At 42.7% G+C, this 23907-nt stretch overlaps 1 protein-coding gene across 1 annotated transcript in view; it reads left to right on the top strand.

Annotated features, from left to right (window-relative positions):
• Positions 1 to 23907, top strand: part of LOC126106457 (zinc finger FYVE domain-containing protein 1-like) — a 113793-nt gene that overhangs the window by 27359 nt on the left and 62527 nt on the right. The window contains exon 5 of the mRNA XM_049912744.1: positions 17976 to 18142. Coding sequence (XP_049768701.1) covers positions 17976 to 18142 — 167 coding nt within the window. The remainder of the gene's footprint in view (positions 1 to 17975; positions 18143 to 23907) is intronic.

The raw sequence follows: 23907 nt of genomic DNA, 5'->3' as shown, positions 1-23907 counted from the left end.
TGGTTACCCAGGCCTGCCAACCCAAAGTTTGGTACAGATTTATTGATGACATTTTCATGATCTGGACTCACAGTGAAGAAGAACTCCAGAATTTCCTCTCCAACCTCAACTCCTTTGGTTCCATCAGATTCACCTGGTCCTACTCTAAATCCCATGCCACTTTCCTTGACGTTGACCTCCACCTGTCCAATGGCCAGCTTCACACGTCCGTCCACATCAAACCCACCAACAAGCAACAGTACCTCCATTATGACAGCTGCCACCCATTCCACATCAAACGGTCCCTTCCCTACAGCCTAGGTCTTCGTGGCAAACGAATCTGCTCCAGTCCGGAATCCTTGAACCATTACACCAACAACCTGAAAACAGCTTTTGCATCCCGTAACTACCCTCCCGACCTGGTACAGAAGCAAATAACCAGAGCCACTTCCTCATCTCCTCAAACCCGGAACATTCCACAGAAGAACCCCAAAAGTGCCCCACTTGTGACAGGATACTTTCCGGGACTGGATCAGATTCTGAATGTGGCTCTCCAGCAGGGATACGACTTCCTCAAATCCTGCCCTGAAATGAGATCCATCCTTCATGAAATCCTCCCCACTCCACCAAGAGTGTCTTTCCGCCGTCCACCCAACCTTCGTAACCTCTTAGTTCATCCCTATGAAATCCCCAAACCACCTTCCCTACCCTCTGGCTCCTACCCCTGTAACCGCCCCCGGTGTAAAACCTGTCCCATGCACCCTCCCACCACCACCTATTCCAGTCCTGTAACCCGGAAGGTGTACACGATCAAAGGCAGAGCCACGTGTGAAAGCACCCACGTGATTTACCAACTGACCTGCCTACACTGTGAAGCGTTCTATGTGGGAATGACCAGCAACAAACTGTCCATTCGCATGAATGGACACAGGCAGACAGTGTTTGTTGGTAATGAGGATCACCCTGTGGCTAAACATGCCTTGGTGCACGGCCAGCACATCTTGGCACAGTGTTACACCGTCCGGGTTATCTGGATACTTCCCACTAACACCAACCTGTCAGAACTCCGGAGATGGGAACTTGCCCTTCAGCATATCCTCTCTTCTCGCTATCCGCCAGGCCTCAATCTCCGCTAATTTCAATCTGCCGCCGCTCATACCTCACCTGTCTTTCAACATCATCTTTGCCTCTGTATTTCCGTCCCGACTGACATCTCTGCCCAAACTCTTTGCCTTTACAAATGTCTGCTTGTGTCTGTGTATGTGTGGATGGATATGTGTGTGTGTGCGAGTGTAAACCTGTCCTTTTTTCCCCCTAAGGTAAGTCTTTCCGCTCCCGGGATTGGAATGACTCCTTACCCTCTCCCTTAAAACCCAATCCTTTTGTCTTTCCTTCTCCTTCCCTCTTTCCTGACGAGGCAACCGTTGGTTGCGAAAGCTAGAGTTTTGTGTGTATGTTTGTGTTTATTTGTGTGTCTATCGACCTGCCAGCGCTTTTGTTGGGTAAGTCTCATCATCTTTCTTTTTAAATATATTTTTCCCACGTGGAATGTTTCCCTCTATTATATTCATATCATTAATTTGAATCCAACAATCACGTTTGTTAACATTATTGTTATTGTCACTGTTACATTTCGTAGTCTTTTCTGTCATCTTATTTCCTCCTTCTGTTTTTGCCAGCAGTTTTACTTTCTATTCACCTTCTCCTTTTTTACCGTAATCCAGTATACAATTTTATCCCGCCGATATATACTCAATAGTACGTAACAATACGTAACCCACTTCCAAACCATAACCAAAAAATTTTTTTTTTTTCCGCTTTCAACACTACCGCTGCTATAAAATCCACCGTTTCCAGTTCACAAACAGTTCCTTTCAGCTATTAAACAACCTTTTCGGCTAGTTTTAATATCTTTTGCTTTATTTCCATTTCCGTTTTTCTCACATCATCAATCATTTTTAGCCGCTTCCCACAGGTTTTAACGTCATTATTTCTTCATCAGACAATTGTTAGCTTCATTTCCATAATCTGCCACCACCAAACCACCCTTTTAATACATCCTCACGTAGTTTTTTCGAAATTTTCCCGTATTTCTCCACCCTTTAACGTGTTTTGGCGGCAACACAACCACCTAACCTTTGTGCACATCATTATCTACCTACACAAGTTCACCACAGGATCAACATAGCCCAGCTCTAACCAACCCTTTTTCGCCTTTTTTCACACCAGATCTCCATTTGCTTTCTAGTTTTACCTTTATCTCTCCCCATATATTTTTATATTTATTTTCATTTTCATTTCAGCCTCGTGTTCCACTTTCCACCTTCCAGTACCATGTCACCCTCACAACACCTCCACAACGACCCCATTAAGTTTTATTTACATTCCCTCCGCAAACATGCCTTCGCCCTAGCCAGATTACACTCTCATATTTTATTTTCTCAGGCTTGTCTGACATTTGGCATCACCCCCAAAGGCCTCACACTTAAAGTTCCCATCTCTGGCTGCAACCCTTCCTTCCATCAGTCCCTATACCAGTTCCAAACCGAACAATCCATTGCCCTCACCCACCTAATCCTTCACCTACACATCCACTCAGCCAATCAACACACCCATCAACTCCTGTCCCTAATAAAAGTCCTCAATCTTTCCTCTCCCACATCCACACCAGTTGTTCAGAGCATCCTCCTACAGGCCAACCGCAAATTAGAACAACATGCCACCCTCCACCTTAAAAAACTATCCAATCTCCTGGTTTCCCACCTCCGGAAAGGCAACTCACTCACCCTTCACAACCTTTCCAGCAAACCTCAACCTCCTCTCATTGCACACAAACCCAGTCTCTCCCATCTACTCAATCTCCCACTTCCAGCTCCACTCCCTCCAAAACCTCAAAACTCCAATCAACACAATCTGGAACCACAACACCCCAATTCAGTAGTTAACCTCTCCTCCAAACCTCTCTCCCAATCCGAAACCTCTGTCCTATCCAAAGGCCTCACCTTCAGCCCCACTCCCAGATTTAACCAAACAGCCCTTGTCAAAGATTTACTGTCCTACAGCCGTACTCTCTGCTGGAAATATCACTTTGCCACGAAGAAAAATGATCCTAATCCTACTCCCAATGATCCAACTCCCCAAGATACTATCCAAATTGAACCATGCCTGGAACAGTTCCGTCCTCCGTCACAGCGGGACCCACCTCCTCTTCCTCAAAATCACCCTCTCCTAACCTTCCAGGAATTTCTGACTTCCAGCCTTGCCTCTCAATCCTTCTTAAAAAACCTTAATCCTACTCCCAACATCACCACTGCTGAAGCCCAGGCTATCCGTGATCTGAAGGCTGACCAATCCATCGTCATTCTTCCGGCGGACAAGGGTTCCACGACTGTGGTACTTGATCGTCGGGAGTATGTGGCTGAGGGACTGCGTCAGCTTTCAGACAACACTACTTACAAAGTTTGCCATGGTAATCCCATCCCTGATGTCCAGGCGGAGCTTCAAGGAATCCTCAGAACCTTAGGCCCCCTACAAAACCTTTCACCTGACTCCATCAACCTCCTGACCCCACCAACACCCCGCACCCCCACCTTCTACCTTCTTCCCAAAATTCACAAACCCAATCATCCCGGCCGTCCCATTGTAGCTGGTTACCAAGCCCCCACAGAACGCATCTCTGCCTACGTAGATCAACACCTTCAACCCATTACATGCAGTCTCCCATCCTTCATCAAAGACACCAACCACTTTCTCGAACGCCTGGAATCCCTACCCAGTCTGTTACCCCCGGAAACCATCCTTGTAACCATTGATGCCACTTCCTTATACACAAATATTCCGCATGTCCAGGGCCTCGCTGCGATGGAGCACTTCCTTTCACGCCGATCACCTGCCGCCCTACCTAAAACCTCTTTCCTCATTACCTTAGCCAGCTTCATCCTGACCCACAACTTCTTCACTTTTGAAGGCCAGACATACCAACAATTAAAGGGAACAGCCATGGGTACCAGGATGGCCCCCTCGTACGCCAACCTATTCATGGGTCGCTTAGAGGAAGCCTTCTTGGTTACCCAGGCCTGCCAACCCAAAGTTTGGTACAGATTTATTGATGACATTTTCATGATCTGGACTCACAGTGAAGAAGAACTCCAGAATTTCCTCTCCAACCTCAACTCCTTTGGTTCCATCAGATTCACCTGGTCCTACTCTAAATCCCATGCCACTTTCCTTGACGTTGACCTCCACCTGTCCAATGGCCAGCTTCACACGTCCGTCCACATCAAACCCACCAACAAGCAACAGTACCTCCATTATGACAGCTGCCACCCATTCCACATCAAACGGTCCCTTCCCTACAGCCTAGGTCTTCGTGGCAAACGAATCTGCTCCAGTCCGGAATCCTTGAACCATTACACCAACAACCTGAAAACAGCTTTTGCATCCCGTAACTATCCTCCCGACCTGGTACAGAAGCAAATAACCAGAGCCACTTCCTCATCTCCTCAAACCCGGAACCTTCCACAGAAGAACCCCAAAAGTGCCCCACTTGTGACAGGATACTTTCCGGGACTGGATCAGATTCTGAATGTGGCTCTCCAGCAGGGATACGACTTCCTCAAATCCTGCCCTGAAATGAAATCCATCCTTCATGAAATCCTCCCCACTCCACCAAGAGTGTCTTTCCGCCGTCCACCTAACCTTCGTAACCTCTTAGTTCATCCCTATGAAATCCCCAAACCACCTTCCCTACCCTCTGGCTCCTACCCCTGTAACCGCCCCCGGTGTAAAACCTGTCCCATGCACCCTCCCACCACCACCTATTCCAGTCCTGTAACCCGGAAGGTGTACACGATCAAAGGCAGAGCCACGTGTGAAAGCACCCACGTGATTTACCAACTGACCTGCCTACACTGTGAAGCGTTCTATGTGGGAATGACCAGCAACAAACTGTCCATTCGCATGAATGGACACAGGCAGACAGTGTTTGTTGGTAATGAGGATCACCCTGTGGCTAAACATGCCTTGGTGCACGGCCAGCACATCTTGGCACAGTGTTACACCGTCCGGGTTATCTGGATACTTCCCACTAACACCAACCTGTCAGAACTCCGGAGATGGGAACTTGCCCTTCAGCATATCCTCTCTTCTCGCTATCCGCCAGGCCTCAATCTCCGCTAATTTCAATCTGCCGCCGCTCATACCTCACCTGTCTTTCAACATCATCTTTGCCTCTGTATTTCCGTCCCGACTGACATCTCTGCCCAAACTCTTTGCCTTTACAAATGTCTGCTTGTGTCTGTGTATGTGTGGATGGATATGTGTGTGTGTGCGAGTGTAAACCTGTCCTTTTTTCCCCCTAAGGTAAGTCTTTCCGCTCCCGGGATTGGAATGACTCCTTACCCTCTCCCTTAAAACCCAATCCTTTTGTCTTTCCTTCTCCTTCCCTCTTTCCTGACGAGGCAACCGTTGGTTGCGAAAGCTAGAGTTTTGTGTGTATGTTTGTGTTTATTTGTGTGTCTATTGACCTGCCAGCGCTTTTGTTGGGTAAGTCTCATCATCTTTCTTTTTAAATATATTTTTCCCACGTGGAATGTTTCCCTCTATTATATTCATAAAAAAACAAAAGAAATGAAATATGGAAGCTGAGTCCTGTGTAGTCTTCAAAAATTGCATTGTCCTGTGGTAATCACAGAGTATAAAAACAATGATTGACTAATTAATTTTTACAACATGCAAATTTTGTATCATAAGGCAGTATTTGATATTCCAGAATGAGATTTTCACTCTGCAGCGGAGTGTGCGCTGATATGAAACTTCGTGGATGATTAAAACTGTGTGCCCGACCGAGACTCGAACTCAGTAGGAGACGAGGTACTGGCAGAAGTAAAGCTGTGAGTACCGGGCGTGAGTCGTGCTTCGGTAGCTCAGTCGGTAGAGCACTTGCCCGCGAAAGGCAAAGGTCCCGAGTTCGAGTCTCGGTCGGGCACACAGTTTTAATCTGCCAGGAAGTTTCATATCAGCGCACACTCCGCTGCAGAGTGAAAATCTCATTCTGGAAACATCCCCCAGGCTGTGGCTAAGCCATGTCTCCGCAATATCCTTTCTTTCAGGAGTGCTAGTTCTGCAAGGTTCGCAGGAGAGCTTCTGTAAAGTTTGGAAGGTAGGAGACGAGGTACTGGCAGAAGTAAAGCTGTGAGTACCGGACGTGAGTCGTGCTTCGGTAGCTCAGTTGGTAGAGCACTTGCTCGCGAAAGGCAAAGGTCCCGAGTTCGAGTCTCGGTCGGGCACACAGTTTTAATCTGCCAGGAGTTTCATATCAGCGCACACTCCGCTGCAGAGTGAAAATCTCATTCTGGAAACATCCCCCAGGCTGTGGCTAAGCCAAGTCTCCGCAATATCCTTTCTTTCAGGAGTGCTAGTTCTGCAAGGTTCGCAGGAGAGCTTCTGTAAAGTTTGGAAGGTAGGAGACGAGGTACTGGCAGAAATAAAGCTGTGAGTACCGGGCGTGAGTCGTGCTTCGGTAGCTCAGTTGGTACAGCACTTGCTCGCGAAAGGCAAAGGTCCCGAGTTCGAGTCTCGGTCGGGCACACAGTTTTAATCTGCCAGGAGTTTCATATCAGCGCGCACTCCGCTGCAGAGTGAAAATCTCATTCTGGAAACATCCCCCAGGCTGTGGCTAAGCCAAGTCTCCGCAATATCCTTTCTTTCAGGAGTGCTAGTTCTGCAAGGTTCGCAGGAGAGCTTCTGTAAAGTTTGGAAGGTAGGAGACGAGGTACTGGCAGAAGTAAAGCTGTGAGTACCGGGCGTGAGTTGTGCTTCGGTAGCTCAGTTGGTAGAGCACTTGCCCGCGAAAGGCAAAGGTCCCGAGTTCGAGTCTCGGTCGGGCACACAGTTTTAATCTGCCAGGAAGTTTCATATCAGCGCACACTCCGCTGCAGAGTGAAAATCTCATTCTGGAAACATCCCCCAGGCTGTGGCTAAGCCATGTCTCCGCAATATCCTTTCTTTCAGGAGTGCTAGTTCTGCAAGGTTCGCAGGAGAGCTTCTGTAAAGTTTGGAAGGTAGGAGACGAGGTACTGGCAGAAGTAAAGCTGTGAGTACCGGGCGTGAGTCGTGCTTCGGTAGCTCAGTTGGTAGAGCACTTGCCCGCGAAAGGCAAAGGTCCCGAGTTCGAGTCTCGGTCGGGCACACAGTTTTAATCTGCCAGGAAGTTTCATATCAGCGCACACTCCGCTGCAGAGTGAAAATCTCATTCTGGAAACATCCCCCAAGCTGTGGCTAAGCCATGTCTCCGCAATATCCTTTCTTTCAGGAGTGCTAGTTCTGCAAGGTTCGCAGGAGAGCTTCTGTAAAGTTTGGAAGGTAGGAGACGAGGTACTGGCAGAAGTAAAGCTGTGAGTACCGGGCGTGAGTCGTGCTTCGGTAGCTCAGTTGGTAGAGCACTTGCCCGCGAAAGGCAAAGGTCCCGAGTTCGAGTCTCGGTCGGGCACACAGTTTTAATCTGCCAGGAAGTTTCATATCAGCGCACACTCCGCTGCAGAGTGAAAATCTCATTCTGGAAACATCCCCCAGGCTGTGGCTAAGCCATGTCTCCGCAATATCCTTTCTTTCAGGAGTGCTAGTTCTGCAAGGTTCGCAGGAGAGCTTCTGTAAAGTTTGGAAGGTAGGAGACGAGGTACTGGCAGAAGTAAAGCTGTGAGTACCGGGCGTGAGTCGTGCTTCGGTAGCTCAGTTGGTAGAGCACTTGCCCGCGAAAGGCATAGGTCCCGAGTTCGAGTCTCGGTCGGGCACACAGTTTTAATCTGCCAGGAAGTTTCAGTATTTGATATTGTTTTAAAACCCACCTTCCCTATTTTTGTTCTTTTGTGTGTGTGTATATGAAAATGAGAAACAATTCAAAATTTGGCAATCAATAATTTTTTCTTGAATAAAACAGCAATGCAGAAAAAATGGATTCATTTAATCTTCACACATAAGATTAAACATTCAGAAACACATATCACAAAAATCTGGAATCATTCCAAGCAGTTCGTAAATTAATGTAAATACTTCCATTGGTTTTCATTCTGACAAATGATGAGTGTCTACATATTAACTGTTGGAACTGTTTCATTGTAACTTTATTGTTCCATCAAACTATGTATTGTGCCATATGTTTCTGCAACGTGAATGATGGGAAACTGAAAGTAAGATAATTTCTAGTGCCAAAATCAGTTTGTGTTTAGTACTAAGTACGCTTATTCTGGAAAACATTAAAAATTATATGTATTGAAATTGATGACATTCCAACTCAAAATCATTTGCTGTAGGAGCCCTATCTTTATCATTCAGGTACAACAACAAATTGCTGAAGGTGTTAGAGAGCTGTGAGATAAAATTAAACCACACTCCTCACTCTGCATCACCCTCATGTTCTCTTGCTCATTAGATGTAGTCTCATAAAAAGGTCCTTCATCTGAATACATGCACAACACACAAAAATCCTTCTTGAAACCCAGGGTACAGAAAATGATTTGATAGCAATAACAGGGTGTATACGACCCGGGAAATCCGGGAAAAACCCGGGAATTTTTTCATCCGGGAGAAAACCGGGAAAAACCCGGGAATTTTTTAGTATTCCAGGAAGGTTTCATTGTGTTTGTTTTCAGTTAAATTTTTGTAATTTTGACTGGCAAGAACCGATACTCTAACAAAGGATATTACTGTATACCGCTATTTCAGAATAATACTGCAACAATAAAACATGAACGAGAGAAAAAACAAAAATAAAAACTTAAATTGCAAAGGAAATGCGCAGTATACAGCAACAAAACACATTGCTCTTACAAGCGTCTGCCAGCAGCAAAAAGTGTCAAAGGCTTTAGGAAGACTAGCCAATGTTCTGTAACAACAAATTGCCTCCGATGAGTATGACGTCACAACTGTTTACATTAGATTCGTTTTAGCAGTTACGAGCGGGATCATGCGCATGCGCGGTTGAATAGTACCTTCTCCCACTTCTGGCTACAGAAATGAGGCTGTTGGCTGTGTAAGCAGTCGCAGCAAGCAGCAAGATGCTACCAGGGAAAATTTTACTGGAGCGCCCAAGCTGCCAGATCCTTGCATGCTCAGTTCTAGGAGAGGGGTGGGGTGCTGGGGGGCAAATTCATACTATTGAGGGGGAAAAAACCTTGTTTCACAAAGCGACTAGCATCCAGTGCACATTAGTCTATCGATTATTCATATGACTTTGAAAGCATCCCTGTCGGTTTTTGAATATTTTTGAACACATTCTAAGTTGATTTCTGAATGAATCGTAAGTTGATTTGTGAATGTATGCATAGTGTACATGATGTCCCTGTCAGGGGAATAATCGCGGGATAACTAAACCGGTGATTCTGGTAGAGTTAGTGGAGTTAACGTGCGAATAAGCTTTGAAATTGGAGGAATAGTTACAGAATTAGTGATAACAAGACTGTTTGTTAGAAAGAGGAAGGAGAAGAAACGGGGACATCACATAAATTGTGGAACAATATGACGATTGAAAGTTTGTATAAAAATTTCGTACTACTACTTTTTGATCTCATACTTGAGAAACTGAAGCGTATGAATGAAGTGTGAAACTATTTCCTAACGTAAGGCTTGTTGCTTGTAGTAGGCCTAGTAGGCATTTGATATTGGTACTCTGTGAATTATATTCTGTCATTACAAAAAAGACCGTTTGTGCCAAAACAGTCTCGTTTATTTGAAGTGTATTACATTGTTGCAGTATTAGAAAGGCCGATTTTGTTTTATCTAGCAGAGAGTGACAAAATAGATGTAGTCCGATCGGAAAACCACACCCATCTTGGGTCCTATTTGCATTAACAGCTTGTTCAGTATTAGACGACGACATTTCGACTTTTCATGTAGCAAAACATTTGACGAACTTTGATGAGGTAATAGATTTTTTCGCAGAAAGGAAAGCATGCCATGTAAAGCTGTAGCAAGATTAGAGAAAAAAAATTCTAGGAGCTAAGGATTGAAGAAATGTCACACAAAGCAGCAAGTTGTTAGCTGATAGGGAATAAAGAGTGCAAATTTTCTGAAGAGTTCTTTAAAAATTTGATGGCATCCATTACAAAATATACACGTCTCAATTCCACAGAGCGAAGTACAGTGACGTGTGATAGAAGAATGCTGTGTGAGGAGGCAAGGCACTACACTTGGCGCACTTACGACGAAATAATGTGTCTTACATTTCCTTGAACACATATATTTTATGCATCAGACTCTTCAGAAAGATGTGCGCTACAAAATGAACATATTTTTGAAAATTTGATTTTTTAAAAATTTTTGACGTCCTATCTCAAACGCTCGAGGAAGTGGCGGGGTATTGCACCGGTTCGGAAATAACGTAGATCCGGGGCTGATGGACAGAGCATTCTGAGTTACAGTGGGGTAGTGGGTAGTCTCCACATGACCCGTGTTTACATTTAATGATTTTACTGTTTCCTCTTCGTTTACTGCTCTCACGTTAAATGAAAACAAAACAGATTTCTGATTTCCACCTTTCTGACAGTCAAGCATTAATTGCCTTGCAGAACAATGAAGTTACTTTTGTCGGTTTGCTAAAGAAATTTTCTTTTTAATTCCACACACTGTTCGCAGCATTTCAAGTGCACGTTTTCAACTTCTAGGACGTATGGCATTATGCCATAATAAAGAACCAAACGTGAGACAACACAGTACTGGCACTCCAAGAAAATTTACATCCCGAAAACCACATTGGAAAGCTTAATATCAGGTCGTGGCCTACTTAACTGGGAATATGGACATACAAATGTGTACATTTTAGTATGGGTCTCGAAATTCCGATTCTCTTGGGGTATCCTCTGATGTCTTGTTTCTCCAGTGATATAATGTATGATCTTTTAATGTCTTACACGTACGAACATACGGGCTCCCTGCAACATTGTAGCTGCGCAAGTGCGGTGACGCCTGTCATCTGGCGCTCTCTGGGAACTGCGGAAATGAACCTATTTCTAACAGGTCACGGGAAAATATTCCGAATGGTGGTTTGAAAAGCGTTACCATCAAAGTACCATTCTGCCAGTTACAATGGAGCTATGTGCGATAATGTACGATGAATTTATTTAATCACAGAGTATTTTACTCTCATTTAAAAATCAACTCTTTGATGACGAGCCATTTAGATGAATTTCGAGCCCAAAAGATCAGACATTTAAGTCATTATTAAAAATTTTCCGATCACATTTGTGTGATATATCTTAAATTGTAATACGCTCATACAAGACCAACATTGTATGTGAAAGCTTAGCTTCTCTTGCAGCGTATTAATCTTACAGACCAATATTATATGTGAAAGCTTTGCTTTTCGTGTAGCAACACTATGTATATTAATTTAAACCATTAACTTTTCCTGTTTGTGCATTCACGCTACTTAACAGTGATGTTGCTATTGGCTGACTACATCACGTGTCCTAAGCTCTGAATACCCGCTGTCATCGGCTGGCGAGATCACGTGACATGAGCTATGACTGGCTTACAAAAGCTCATATCAATATCGATTTCAATGCTTCGGAAAGTAACATGCGGTGTTTGGTGGAATTCGAATTTATACTTTCGCAATACGAAAATATGCAGCGTACATGTTGCTGCACATCAGAGATCTGTCCAAAATGCGTTTTTTCCCCTGTGTTTAGTTTTATAAAGCACTGGGAAATTCTACTCCGTGTATAAAACCATAATCATTCAAAGGACTTACATGGTTCAGAGAGAAAATATACTGTCACTTATGAGGGAAAAAAATATGTTTTCGCTTGGGAGAAAGTGTATTTTTAACCGGGAAATCCGGGAATTTTTTTTCCTTGTCCATGTATACACCCTGAATAACAGCCTTATGGCTGAGATTTGGATTCCAGGTTCTTCCAGTAATGAGCTGTATGGGACAGTAAGTTAGAGACAAGAGTTTTACTCAAAAGAAATACATTCACAGAAGCAAAAATGTTGTAACTGATTCTCTATAGCCATGGTAAGATTTCTTCAATTGAATTCACAAAATCACATAACTGTTTACTGTGTGTGTGTTTTTGTCTTGCACTGGAAGGTACAGTCTCGCTCATTCACTGATTTTCGAGATCCTTACAACAGTAGGTAGCTACATGTTGATGCCACATTTCTTGACTTTCAGAAAATCTTCAGTATAGTTCCGCACTAAACAAAACACTTGCTTACAGAATATTTGAACAGATTCGAGACTTCATCAGACTAAACATAATATTTACGAATGTCACATCCTCTGTGCTTCAAGGTCGTGTAGCTTGAATGCTACTATGAACAATATACAGTGTGTTTGACAATCCCATGTACAAATGAAAGAGCTGAGTAAAGGACAATGGAACAAGTGAATAAGCCTAATAACCATAGGTCTGCAAATGAATGGTTTCTGTGATACTGCCACATTTCGTACCTTGGCAACGCACTGTCCATGTGTACCTTCATTTCCTGCATCATAAGCTAATAGAGTATTTGGGTGATGTTCTGTGTGGTGGAAGGATGAATATGTGGTACATGTGTGATGGTGTACGAGCATACTTTTCATGTTTCTGGTGTTATCAGTTGTGGCTCACCAGTACTGTGACCTCCTAGATCCTCCAACTTGAACCTGTTGGATTTTTTTGTATGGGGATGGGTATTCCAGCCCTATCAATAGTGTCAATACTTTGGGAATGCATTGTGGGTGATTATTGATGCATTTGGGGCACACCTGGGATTTTGGAACATGCACGGGCACTGATGAGGAGTCATGCTGCAGCCTGTCTTCACATGAGAATAGTGGCCATGAGGAACACTTGTTGTAATGTGTTTGTCCTCAAGTGCATATCTGCAGGTTGGATCATCAGGGACTCTGTTACAAGGTGTTGATGTAACATAACATGTCATGTCACGAAAACCATTGGTTTCCAACCTATGTATGTTAGGATTACTAGTGAACTGACTAGTGAATGTCCTAATCTCCTCCTCCCCCCCTCCCTCACTTTTCCTCTCCCCCCTCCCTTTGTCCTCACCCTCCTCCCCCACCCCCTACCTCCATCTCTGTTCATCACCTTCCTTTTGCTCCCTATAAGTCTCTTATCACACACTTTCCTTATCCATCACCTCTTCCCTCGTCTCTTTGTCCATATCCTCCTTCCTCTTCTTTACATCCATCTCCTCCTCCCCTCACTCTCTCACATTATTTATTATTATTGCAAATACAACCTTGATTGGGAATGCAAATCACAGTGAATGGGTAAATCGGTTGCCAAAATTAGTATACGTGGTATGAGGGAGACCTTTCCAGCTGCTATATCTGTGAGAATATTGGCTTAATGACAGTATTTAGCTTGGTTTGAGTCTGCGAACAGGTGGGATTATAAAGTTAGCCATGAAAACAACTTTCCTGTTTTCTGTTAAAAAGGAAAAGAAAACCATGCATTTTCTTAACACAGCTTATTATATTCTTTCCCACAGCCAGTTTAATGGAATATGTTTATTGTATAATGTGTGTCTATATCTCCAGTGGTTTAGTCAGTCAGTTGATTGAGAAGGAATTCATCCAACTGAATCTTTACTTGAATTTGTGTGAACTGAAACAGAACAATTTAAGTAAGATCATGAAGTTATTGAAATGAAATAAATCAGAATTCATTGTTTTGGATTTATAGTAGAACATAATGAGAAATTCTTATTCAGTTTGCCCCTAAATGATGTCTACGCTCTCCTACAGGCCCATTGACTCGACAATCGTGTAGGTAGCCTGTACGGTGCGTACACCAACCAATATTTCAGTGCCTCACTGGTGGCATTTGAATGTTCGCAGCTCATCAAAGTACTACAAACTGATATGAATTCAATCTTTGCAACACACCAAAGATATAATCGCCATATATAATACACTGAAATATCACTTTCAATTCTATTTTTTTCTCTCAAAATATCAATATTCAATGTGGAACTGGTTGTTGTTACGAAAACATGTGACAGTGGAACTGTCAGAGTGCAGGCACATTTTTCATTGGTATTTTCATATAAAAATACCATCTAAATTTCCAAATCAGTCGACCTTTTTGCTAGTGGTGATCTTTCGTATATGTGTCAATTGATTTTTATTTATATAGCTTTGCTTGTTTCCTTGTCCATTACTCGGCCCTCTCATTTGTATGTATAGTAGTCAAACATGGTGTGTATAAAAACCTGCCAGGTAACATCTATAGCCCTATGTGGATGATCAGCACTTGATGCAAAGATTGACAGGTGAGACTTGGTATAACTTAATGTAATGTACATAATAGGTAAAAAGATCTAATATTGTTTTGCTACATAATTGACAGTCAGTTGCTGTAATCATTAAATAATTAGGAGTAACTGTCTACAGAGATTTAAAGCAAAACGGCCACGTAACTATCACTGGATGTGGGGGTAACCGATGCCAGACTTCGATTTATTGGAAGACTCCCAAGGATGAGCAATTTACTCATGAAAGAGGTAAAAAAAAACTTTCAAAGATGATATGCACACTTCTTTGTGGGTTCATTTAGTTAACAGTGATAAAGCCTTGGAAAGATATTTTGCACCACAGAGAACCTTATTTAAAAATTCCAAGAAACTGTGTCGAAAAACAAATAGAGAACATACTACTTCTGCTGTGGGGCATTCGGAAATTCCTGTTATAAACTTATGGGACTTCAAGAGGGGAGGGAGTAAATAATCTTCAGACTAGAAGGGAGGGAGCACATAATCTTTTGAATAGGAACCCATGTCTGGAGGTGTACCATTTCTGTTCTACAATAGTTTCAATTCAGATGTTTAACTTATCCACTTTTTGCTTGAGAAAGTGAATTAGGCATGACAATCCAGTTGTTAGGTAACAGTGCGAAAGGAAACATAATGAAATTTCTATTTATCATTTAAGCACATTTGTTTGTAGAAACACTTTAACGTTGCTTATTTACATTATTCCAAAACAAAAAAGAACCCAGTATACTTTATTTATGTACCCTACGATACTGATGCATTATAACAGTGGTTCAATGTGGCAACCACCAGAATTGCTACAGACATTATACCAATGAAGCATGTCCTGGAACACATTTTCCATCCCACCTGGGGTCTCTTCAGTTTCTAATGCAGTCGCCAGAACTCATGCCAGCAGATCTTCGTCTGTCTCTACAGGAGTCTCATAAATTAAACTTAACATATGACCCCCACAATAAGTGGTCCATAGGAGCTAACCTGGTGATCACAGTGGTAACATGGTTGGACCATCTCAGCCTATACATCTTCCACTATATCAGCTGCTGAGTAGTCTCCGAACCCCATGTGAGAAGTGAGGTGGTGCACCATCGTGCTGAAACATTTCCTGATGGACATTCAGTGGCACAGCTTCAAAGAACCATCCTGTCAACCCTACTGCACATCAGGACAAGACATTTCTCTTTCCCTCAGTGGAGGTGTAGGAGTTACACATCTGAATTGAGAAATCACCATAGAACAAAAACGGTGCATTTCCGGATGTTGGTTCCTATTCAAAATATTATGTACTCGCTCTCCTCTACAAGTCCTAGAAGTTTGCAACAGGAGTTTCCAAACGCCCTGTAGATTATCTCATATGACCTATATCTCACGTTATAAGTGCTGTTGAAAATAAAAATATAGAAATTCCAGTTCATATGGAAGGATGTTGACAGTATTCTGCCTGCATACCATCTGCAACCAAAACAGAGTAGGAAGAGAGGGAAGTGATTCTGGTAGAATATGTAGCCATCACCACACACTGTACCATGTTTTGCAGAGAACTGATGTAGGTATTGTAAGTAACAAATTTTATGTCTTCAAAAATGGAATAACAGTTTTGCGATAAGCAATTGTAGTCACCAATGTGTGTTGTCTTCTTCTTGCTTGTCAAAAGTGGCTGTGTGTTGAACTTAAGAACTTGAAGCTGCAACTTGGTAGGTTCCAAGAGAATGGCTAGCCATTTAGACGAAAATTTTATTTAATAGTCTATGTGTATGAAAACTACATATGCATAAATTAATTTCCACATAAATTATAGTTAATTATTACTTCAAATTAATTCTATATCAAGTACTGAAACCAGAGATTCAGAGTTCAGTCCTGTCATCGTTGCCACGTGTAACATAACTTTTTCTTTGTGTCAGTATTCTCTCTTTTGTCTTCTACTTAAAAATAGATACAAAATTATTAAATTGGTTAATGAATAATGTAGTCCATGCCAATGTGTTTCGAGGCTCGTTTATTTTGGCACATTTGGCAAATTTGTTTTAGACAGCTGAAAGTGGTATGGTGGCAAACATAAAATTTCTCAATTGAGTGCCTAGTTGATAATGAAGAATTCCTTATGAGAAAGATAGAAACTAAAACATTACATCAAACTACAAACTGAAACACAGCAGGTTAAGCTAGGGGGAGGTGTGATGTACTACAAGAGTTACAGTACAATGATCTGGCTGAAAACAGCTGGAAACAAATACACTGAGGTGATGTCATCCGGAGTAGTGCAGCAGCTCAAAGCCGTTGTAAGTCCCCTACAAAAATATTAAGCCGTGCTGCCTCTATAGCTGTACATAACTATAAAAGCATTGCTGGTGCAGGATTTTGAGCATGAACTGACCTCTCAGTTATGTCCCATAAATGTTCAGTGTGGTTCATATTGGGCGATATGGGTAGCCAAATCTTTTTCTTGAATTGTGCAGTATGTTCTTCAAACCAGTTTTGAACAGTCATGACCCCGTAACATGGCACATTGTCATCCATAAAAATTGAGTTGTCATTAGGGAATACGATGTCCACGATAGCTGCAAATGGTCTGTCAGATCAGAGGACCCAGTCCATTCCTCGTAAACACAGCCCACACTGCTGTGGAACCACCACCGGTTTGCACTGTGCCTTGTTGAAAACTTGGATCCGCAGCTTTGTAAGGTCTGCACCACACTCAAACACTACCATCAGCTCTTACCAACCGAAGCTGAGACTCATCTGACCAGGCCACAGTTTTCTAGTTGTTTGGGGCCCAAGCGGTATGATCACAAGCCCGGGAGAAGTGCTGCAGGTGATGTCGTGCTGTTAGCAAAGGGCCTTGTGTTAGTCGTCTGGTGCGATAGCCCAGTAGTGCCAGATTTCACTGCACTTTCTAACAGATACATTCATAATACATCTCTCATTCATTTCTGCAGTTATTTCATGCAGTGTTCCTTGTATTTTAGCTCAGACAACACTACACAAACGCCACTACTCTGTCATTAAGTTAGGGCCCTCAGCCACTGTGTTGTCGGTGTTGAGAGGTAATGCCTGAAGTCTGGTATTCTCAGCACACTTGACACTGTTGATCTCAAAATATTAAAATCTCTAGTGATTTCTGAAATAAAATGTCCTATGTGTGTAGCTCCAGTTACCATTCCACATCCACAGTCTGGTAAATTGCACATGTGTGGCCGTAATCATATTGGAAATCTTTCCTTTATGAATCACAAGTGTACAAATGACAGCTCCACCAATGCACTGCCCGTTTATACCTTGTGTACACTGTACTACGACATATCTGTATATGTGTGTATCACTGTTCCATTATCTTAGTCACTCAGCTTAGTGTATATTGCAGGATGGAGCACTATTTTGGCTAACTGCCTTGTTTTTCTATATAGTCATTTCCAGGAACAGAACTTTAGCATGCATTGCAAGGGATAGTCATAAAGTTGCAGTTGTCAGCTCAAGAAAATAAAGTGGCGTAGTTATTGTTGTGTTTGTTTGTCAGTACATGTTTACAGTCATGCCACAGCCTGGCATGGACAGGTAGCAACATTATTTTGTGGCTCTGGGAGAGGTGATAATTTAACTTTGTGTGTGTGTGTGTGTGTGTGTGTGTGTGTGTGTGTGTGTGTGTGTGTGTGTGTGTGTGTGTCCTATGCTGCGACATCAGTTGAATGCTGAATGCTACTGCTGTTTCTGTGTGACAGGTACTGAACGAGAAGTTCAGTGGAGAGATGGAGGTGCAGCCACGCACGCTGTTTCCTGACCAGTACTTCAGCTGCCCAGCCCGTTGCCTGTCCTGCGAGCGGCGCTGTGAGGCCGGCATGGGGCATTCCAAAGAGGGCCGGCCCCACATGTCATCTGGCCGCTGCAGGTGCATAAAATCTATACTACTATATAAAGACAAGTCGTAGTTTAACGTTGTTAACAAGAATCTCGACAGTAGTTTACTGATTTCCTTCAGGTTTTCAAAAAAAAATACCCTAATAAACATTCAGACGGACATAGGTTACATATTGTGTCACAGTTTAACATTTTACTAAAAATCTCCGTTCTTCACCGATTTACTTCAAATTTTCACATGATACTCTAATAAACGTTCAAAATGTTCATGCAAAAATCTGAAAATTCTTGACCAATTTGAAGTAAATTTTCACACAGTACTCTAAAAAGCAGTTGGGTGGACATAGGCTACATAATTTTAATGTATATATTATATAAATGTATACATAAAATATAAAAAAGGAATATTTTTTGCAAAAATGTCAAAAAGTTCTTGATCAGTTTTCTTCAATTTATTGCCATCTCTGCAATAAACATTCAGACGGACATGGGCTGTATATTTTTTCAAACAAAAATATACAGGTTACTGCAAGAGAAAAATATTGTGCCATGAAACTGGGTGGCTTAATTTTCTTTCTCACAGTCTGTTTTAACTAAAATATCAGGGAATTTAAGCCATTACACAAATTGTTTATCTTAAATATATTCTTTGTCCTTGTATACGATTTTAAACAAACTGTGTCTACACAACAGATTGCTGTTCACATTATTACTCACAGCCGGTTTTAACAGAAAACAGTAAAAGTTGTGTTTTTAGATTATCAGCTTGTGATTAGAATACTACTACTATGGAGTCTGGATCATCTGAAACTTTATAATCCTATCTATTTACAGTTTAAAACTTCTCAGTACACTTGTCATTAAAGCCATTCTCCTTACAGACCCATCAATTGGAGATGTCTCTCTCATACTCCATATACAAATGAACACATCAGATTTACCCATTCATTTTAAGTTATTTCATTTTCCAATCAAAGTTTCCTTTAAAACACCAATAAACAAGGCTCGAAGTTAAGAGAGAGTGGGATGACGAGGTAGACAGAGCAAGGGAGGAATAGATGAACAGAGGCAAGAGGGGGGGGGGGGGGGGGAAGTAGGAGGAGAATGACAAAGATTGGGGGGGAGGAGGTGATTAGTAAAGAGAGGAGGGGGAGGGGATGGACAGAGAGAGATGGGGGAAAAGGGAGATTAGGACATACATCCAAATCCCAATTCCTAAATATACACACATCAAAAAAAGTTTTGCATTACCCTAGTTCCCAGAACTCCTGAAGATAGACGTTGCCTGTGGATATTGTATCACAGACACAGTCCCTTTGACTGTTAGGAGATGTCACTAAACCTGCCCAAAGATGTAAACAACCATGCATGAGCAGCGCCTATTAGACGGAAGGGGTCCGACAGCCAATCAGTTCGTCATTGCACCAGGAAGGAGGTACACAGCTCATGTTGTCTGTATTTCAACCCTGCCTACACGGTCAATACCGCAAATTCAATCATGCCCACATTGTTACTTTATACCAAGAAGGGCTCTCAATAAGGGAAGTGTCCAGACATCTCGGAGTGAACCAAAGTGATGTTGTTCGGACATGGAGGAGATACAGAGATACAGGAACTGTCGATGACATGCCTCGCTCAAGCCACCCGAGGTCTGCAACTGCAGTGGATGACCGCTGTGGATGACCGCTGTGGATGACTGCAGTGGATTTTGGCTCGGAGGAACCCGGACAGCAATGCCACCATGTTGAATAATGCTTTTCGTGCAGCCACAGGACATTGTGTTATGGCTCAAACTGTGTGCAATAGGCTGTGTGATGCGCCATTTCACTCCCGACGTCCATAGTGAGGTCCATCTTTGCAACCACGACACCGTTCAGCGTGGTACAGATGGGCCCAACAACATGTCAAATGGACCGTTCAGGGTTGGCATCATGTACTCTTCATCGATGAGTGTCACATGTGCCTTCAACATGACAGTTGTCAGAGATGTGTTTGGAGGCAACCCGGTCAGGCTGAACACCTTAGACACACTGTCCAGAGTGTGCACCGAGGTGGAGGTTCCCTGCTGTTTTGGGGTGGCATTATGTGGGGCCGACGTATGCTGCTGATGGTCATGGAAGGCGCCATAACGGTTGTATGATATGTGAATGCCCTCCTCTGACTGATAGTGCAACCATATCAGCAGCATATTAGCGAGGCATTCGTCTTCATGGATGACAATTCGCGCCCCCATCATTTACATCTTGTGAATGACTTCCTTCAGGATAACGGCATCGCCCGACTAGTGTGGCCAGCATGTTCTCCAGACATGGACTCTACGGAACATTCGTGGGATGCACTGAATAGGGCTGTTTATGGACAGTGTGACCCACCAACCACTCTGTGGGATCTATGTCGATGCCTTTGAGGAGTGGGACAATCTGGACCAACAGTGCCTTGATGAACTTTCGGATAGTATGCCGTGATGAATACTGGTGTGCATTGATGCAAGAGGATGGTCTACTGGGTATTAGAGCTACCGGTGTGTACAGCAATCTGGACCACCACCTCTGAAGGTCTCGATGTACGGTGGTACAACATGCAATGTGTGGTTTTATTGAGCAATAAAAAGGGCGGAAATGATGTTTATGTTGATCTCTATTCCAGTTTCCTGTACAGGTTCTGGAACTCGTGGAACCGAGGTGATGCAAAACTTTTCTTGATCTGTGTAATTAAAGTAGTCTTGTAACCAAGGGCTTAAGTGGCTCATGCTTGCCTCAGCCTGTGCTTATTGTGTATCCTGTCACTTCTTCTCCTTCTTCTTGTCCCTTTGTGCCCACAATACCCAGCACCTTAGGTAAACTGATTTATGTATTCTAATTTTTGCCTTCAAAGGAAGTGGTCCAGTGGTAAAAAGCTAGACTCGTTTTTGACAAGATGCCATTTCAAATCCCCATCTGGACATGACTAGTTAGATTTTCTGCGATTACCCGGAATTGTTTTAAGTCAAATGGAACATGATTCTATATCTATATCTACATCTATATACATGCTGCACAACCCACCATATAGTGCTTTGCAGAGAGTACCTTGTACCCCTACCAGTCATTTCCTTTCATGTTACACATGCAAATGGAGCAAGTGAAAAACGAGTTTCTATATGCATTAATTTCTTTAATCTTGACCTCACAGTCACTAAGCGAAACCTATGTTGGCTACAGTCAGCTGCAAATGACGCATCTCGAAATTTTCTCAATAGTATTTTGCAAAAAGTACGTCGTTTTCCCTCCAGGGATTCCTGCTCGAGTTCGTGAAATATCTCCGTAATTATCACATGTTGATCAAACCTACCTGTAACAAACCTAGCAGCATACCTCTGAATTGCCCAGATGTCTCCCTTTAATCCAACCTGATGGGGATCCCAAATGCTTGACCAGTGCTCAAGAATGCACCTCACTCGTCTTCTATACACGGTCTCATTTACAAATCAACCACACTTCTGTAGAATTATCTCAGTAAACTGAAGTCAATTATTCACATTCCCTACTACTGTCGTTTAAGTGCTTGTTCCGTGTCACATCACTTTTCAACATTATGCTTAGATATTTTGTGACTGTGTCAAGTAGCACACCACTAATATTGTATTCAACTTTACAGAGTTGTTTGTCCTACTCATTTGCATGAACTTAAAATTTTCTAAATTTAAAGCAAGCTGCTGTTCACCACACCAAGTAGAAATACTGTCTAGGCCATCCTTATCCTCCTACAGTGACCCAACGATGATACTTTGTCGTTTAATACAGTGTCATTAGCAAACATACATTGCTGCTCACCCTGTCCTTCAGAGCATTAATGTCTATGGAGAACAAGAATAGTGCTACCACACGTCATTTAGATACTCGTGACGATACCCTTGTCTCTGAAGAACATTTGCTGTCAAGGACGTTGTGCAGAGTCCCTTGAAACGGCACAGCCAGTGTCCTTCCCCAGTTGTAGCTTGTGCTCTGTCTTTTAATGAGTTCATCATTGATGAGATGTTCATCCCAATTTTCCTTCCTTCCGTTCTTTCATTTTCCAATTTTTGCGAGTTCCTAGAAGTTTGTTTCTTATGCTTGTCTTTGCATCAACAAATTAACCTTTCCTCGACGCAAGAATCTCTGTCTGACCATTCCGTTTCAGGGTTTCTGTGTTTTCCACTAAATCACTTGAGATTCCTCTGACACAGCCTCAGCCGATATACTTTGTGTTCCTTATCCGATAGGGCTAGTGCTACCCGTCGATGCCCTCGAGTTGGTAAACCCCGAACACATTTTCCTTCCCCGTTCTTCCTGTATACCTGGATGTCCCAATACAAGTGCCAACATGCACACAACCAGGCATCTGCAAGCAATTGTGTCAAACAAACATTTCTAGCTTACAAACATAGCAGCCATTAGCTGAGTGTGTAGCACACAAGTCTTCTAATAATGTAGTTGCTGGTTTATCGCTTGTAGTGACATTTTTTTCTTTTTACTGTTATTTAAGTTCTATATTCATTATCAAACAGATGTGCAAATGCCTTATTGTTAAAAGAAAAAGTAGGTGCATCAATAATACTATGCTTTTTCCTTTACTATTCAAGTGAACTCCATGTCTGGTAAAACAGGCTCTATCAAGAGAGCGGACATCTATTAATATAACATTAGTGAACATCTTACATGTGTTTTTAAGTTTTTAATTTATTCTATGAATTTTGTTGTTTACGGGTGAGGATTCTGGCAGGTCATGTCTGTAGCAAAAGTTTGAGTATGATATTTGTATTAGAAGTAATAGATGTCTCAAGAGCTGTTCAAATATGTTTGCAGCTATATTTTTGGAAATGTCATTTGCTCCAGCACAAATCATTACGTTGCCCTGTTCAGTATAATCATTTTTCGTGATATTTCTCATCACTTGTTTCATATCAGCACCTGGTCTAATCGTACCTGTCACTGCCAGTGTGTTACTAATGCTTCTAAGTTCTTGAAGAAGTCCTTTCATGTGGTTGTCTCCATATACATTGATTTTTGTTGCTATCTTCCCAGTGAATAGTTTATATATACTTACACTTTTTGCATATGTTTTTGTGTCATTCTTCGTAGAGATATTTGTAGTATCAGTAACGGTATTGCTCATTTGTCAAGTTTTCATTCTGTCGTTCACTTCTAGTGGAGGGAAAGCACTTTTATCATTGTTCATTTTGCTGCATTTTTCTTTGAGCCCGAGAGCAGCAAATTTGTTCCTGACACTCAATACGTTTGCACTTTCGGTTTTATTTCGCCCAACATATAGTGAGGAACTATTTTTAGGTCGGCACCGTGTGTAACTGTGTACATCCGAATTGCTCAAATGAGAACAATCCTTAAGAGGCAGTTGCTTCTCTAAATTTGTACATTTTTCACTCATTGTATTTATTTTTAAGGAGTTGACTTCATTTTGCAGTCTTTTTACTAACTTGCCATTGTCCCTCAAAACCGTTTTAATTTCTCGTTGCCCCCAGGGGCTCAGCATTCATTTGCTGGGTACGGGCTTGGCGACCCCGGGGTTCCTGAGCTGGAGACTGGTAGGCGCCACCAGTCCCCCGTCACCGTAAGCTCTGAGCGTACTTCAGCGACCACCGTGCGGCGCGGCGGTGGAACGTTGTGTGTCTCAGGGAATGGGGATCTTGGCTTGACCGCCCGGATCGCGAGGATGGAACAAACCTCTATAAAAAAACCCTCAATCTCAAGGTGTGCTGCGCGCTGATGAGATGCATGGCTGTTGAGGTGGAACAGTCGATAGCGGGCAACCTCTGGGGAA

The sequence above is a fragment of the Schistocerca cancellata genome, chromosome 10, assembly GCF_023864275.1.
Source record: "Schistocerca cancellata isolate TAMUIC-IGC-003103 chromosome 10, iqSchCanc2.1, whole genome shotgun sequence".
NCBI lineage: Eukaryota > Metazoa > Arthropoda > Insecta > Orthoptera > Acrididae > Schistocerca > Schistocerca cancellata.
The sequence above is the reverse complement of the archived record's forward strand: the minus strand, read 5'-3'. Positions and strand labels throughout refer to the sequence as shown.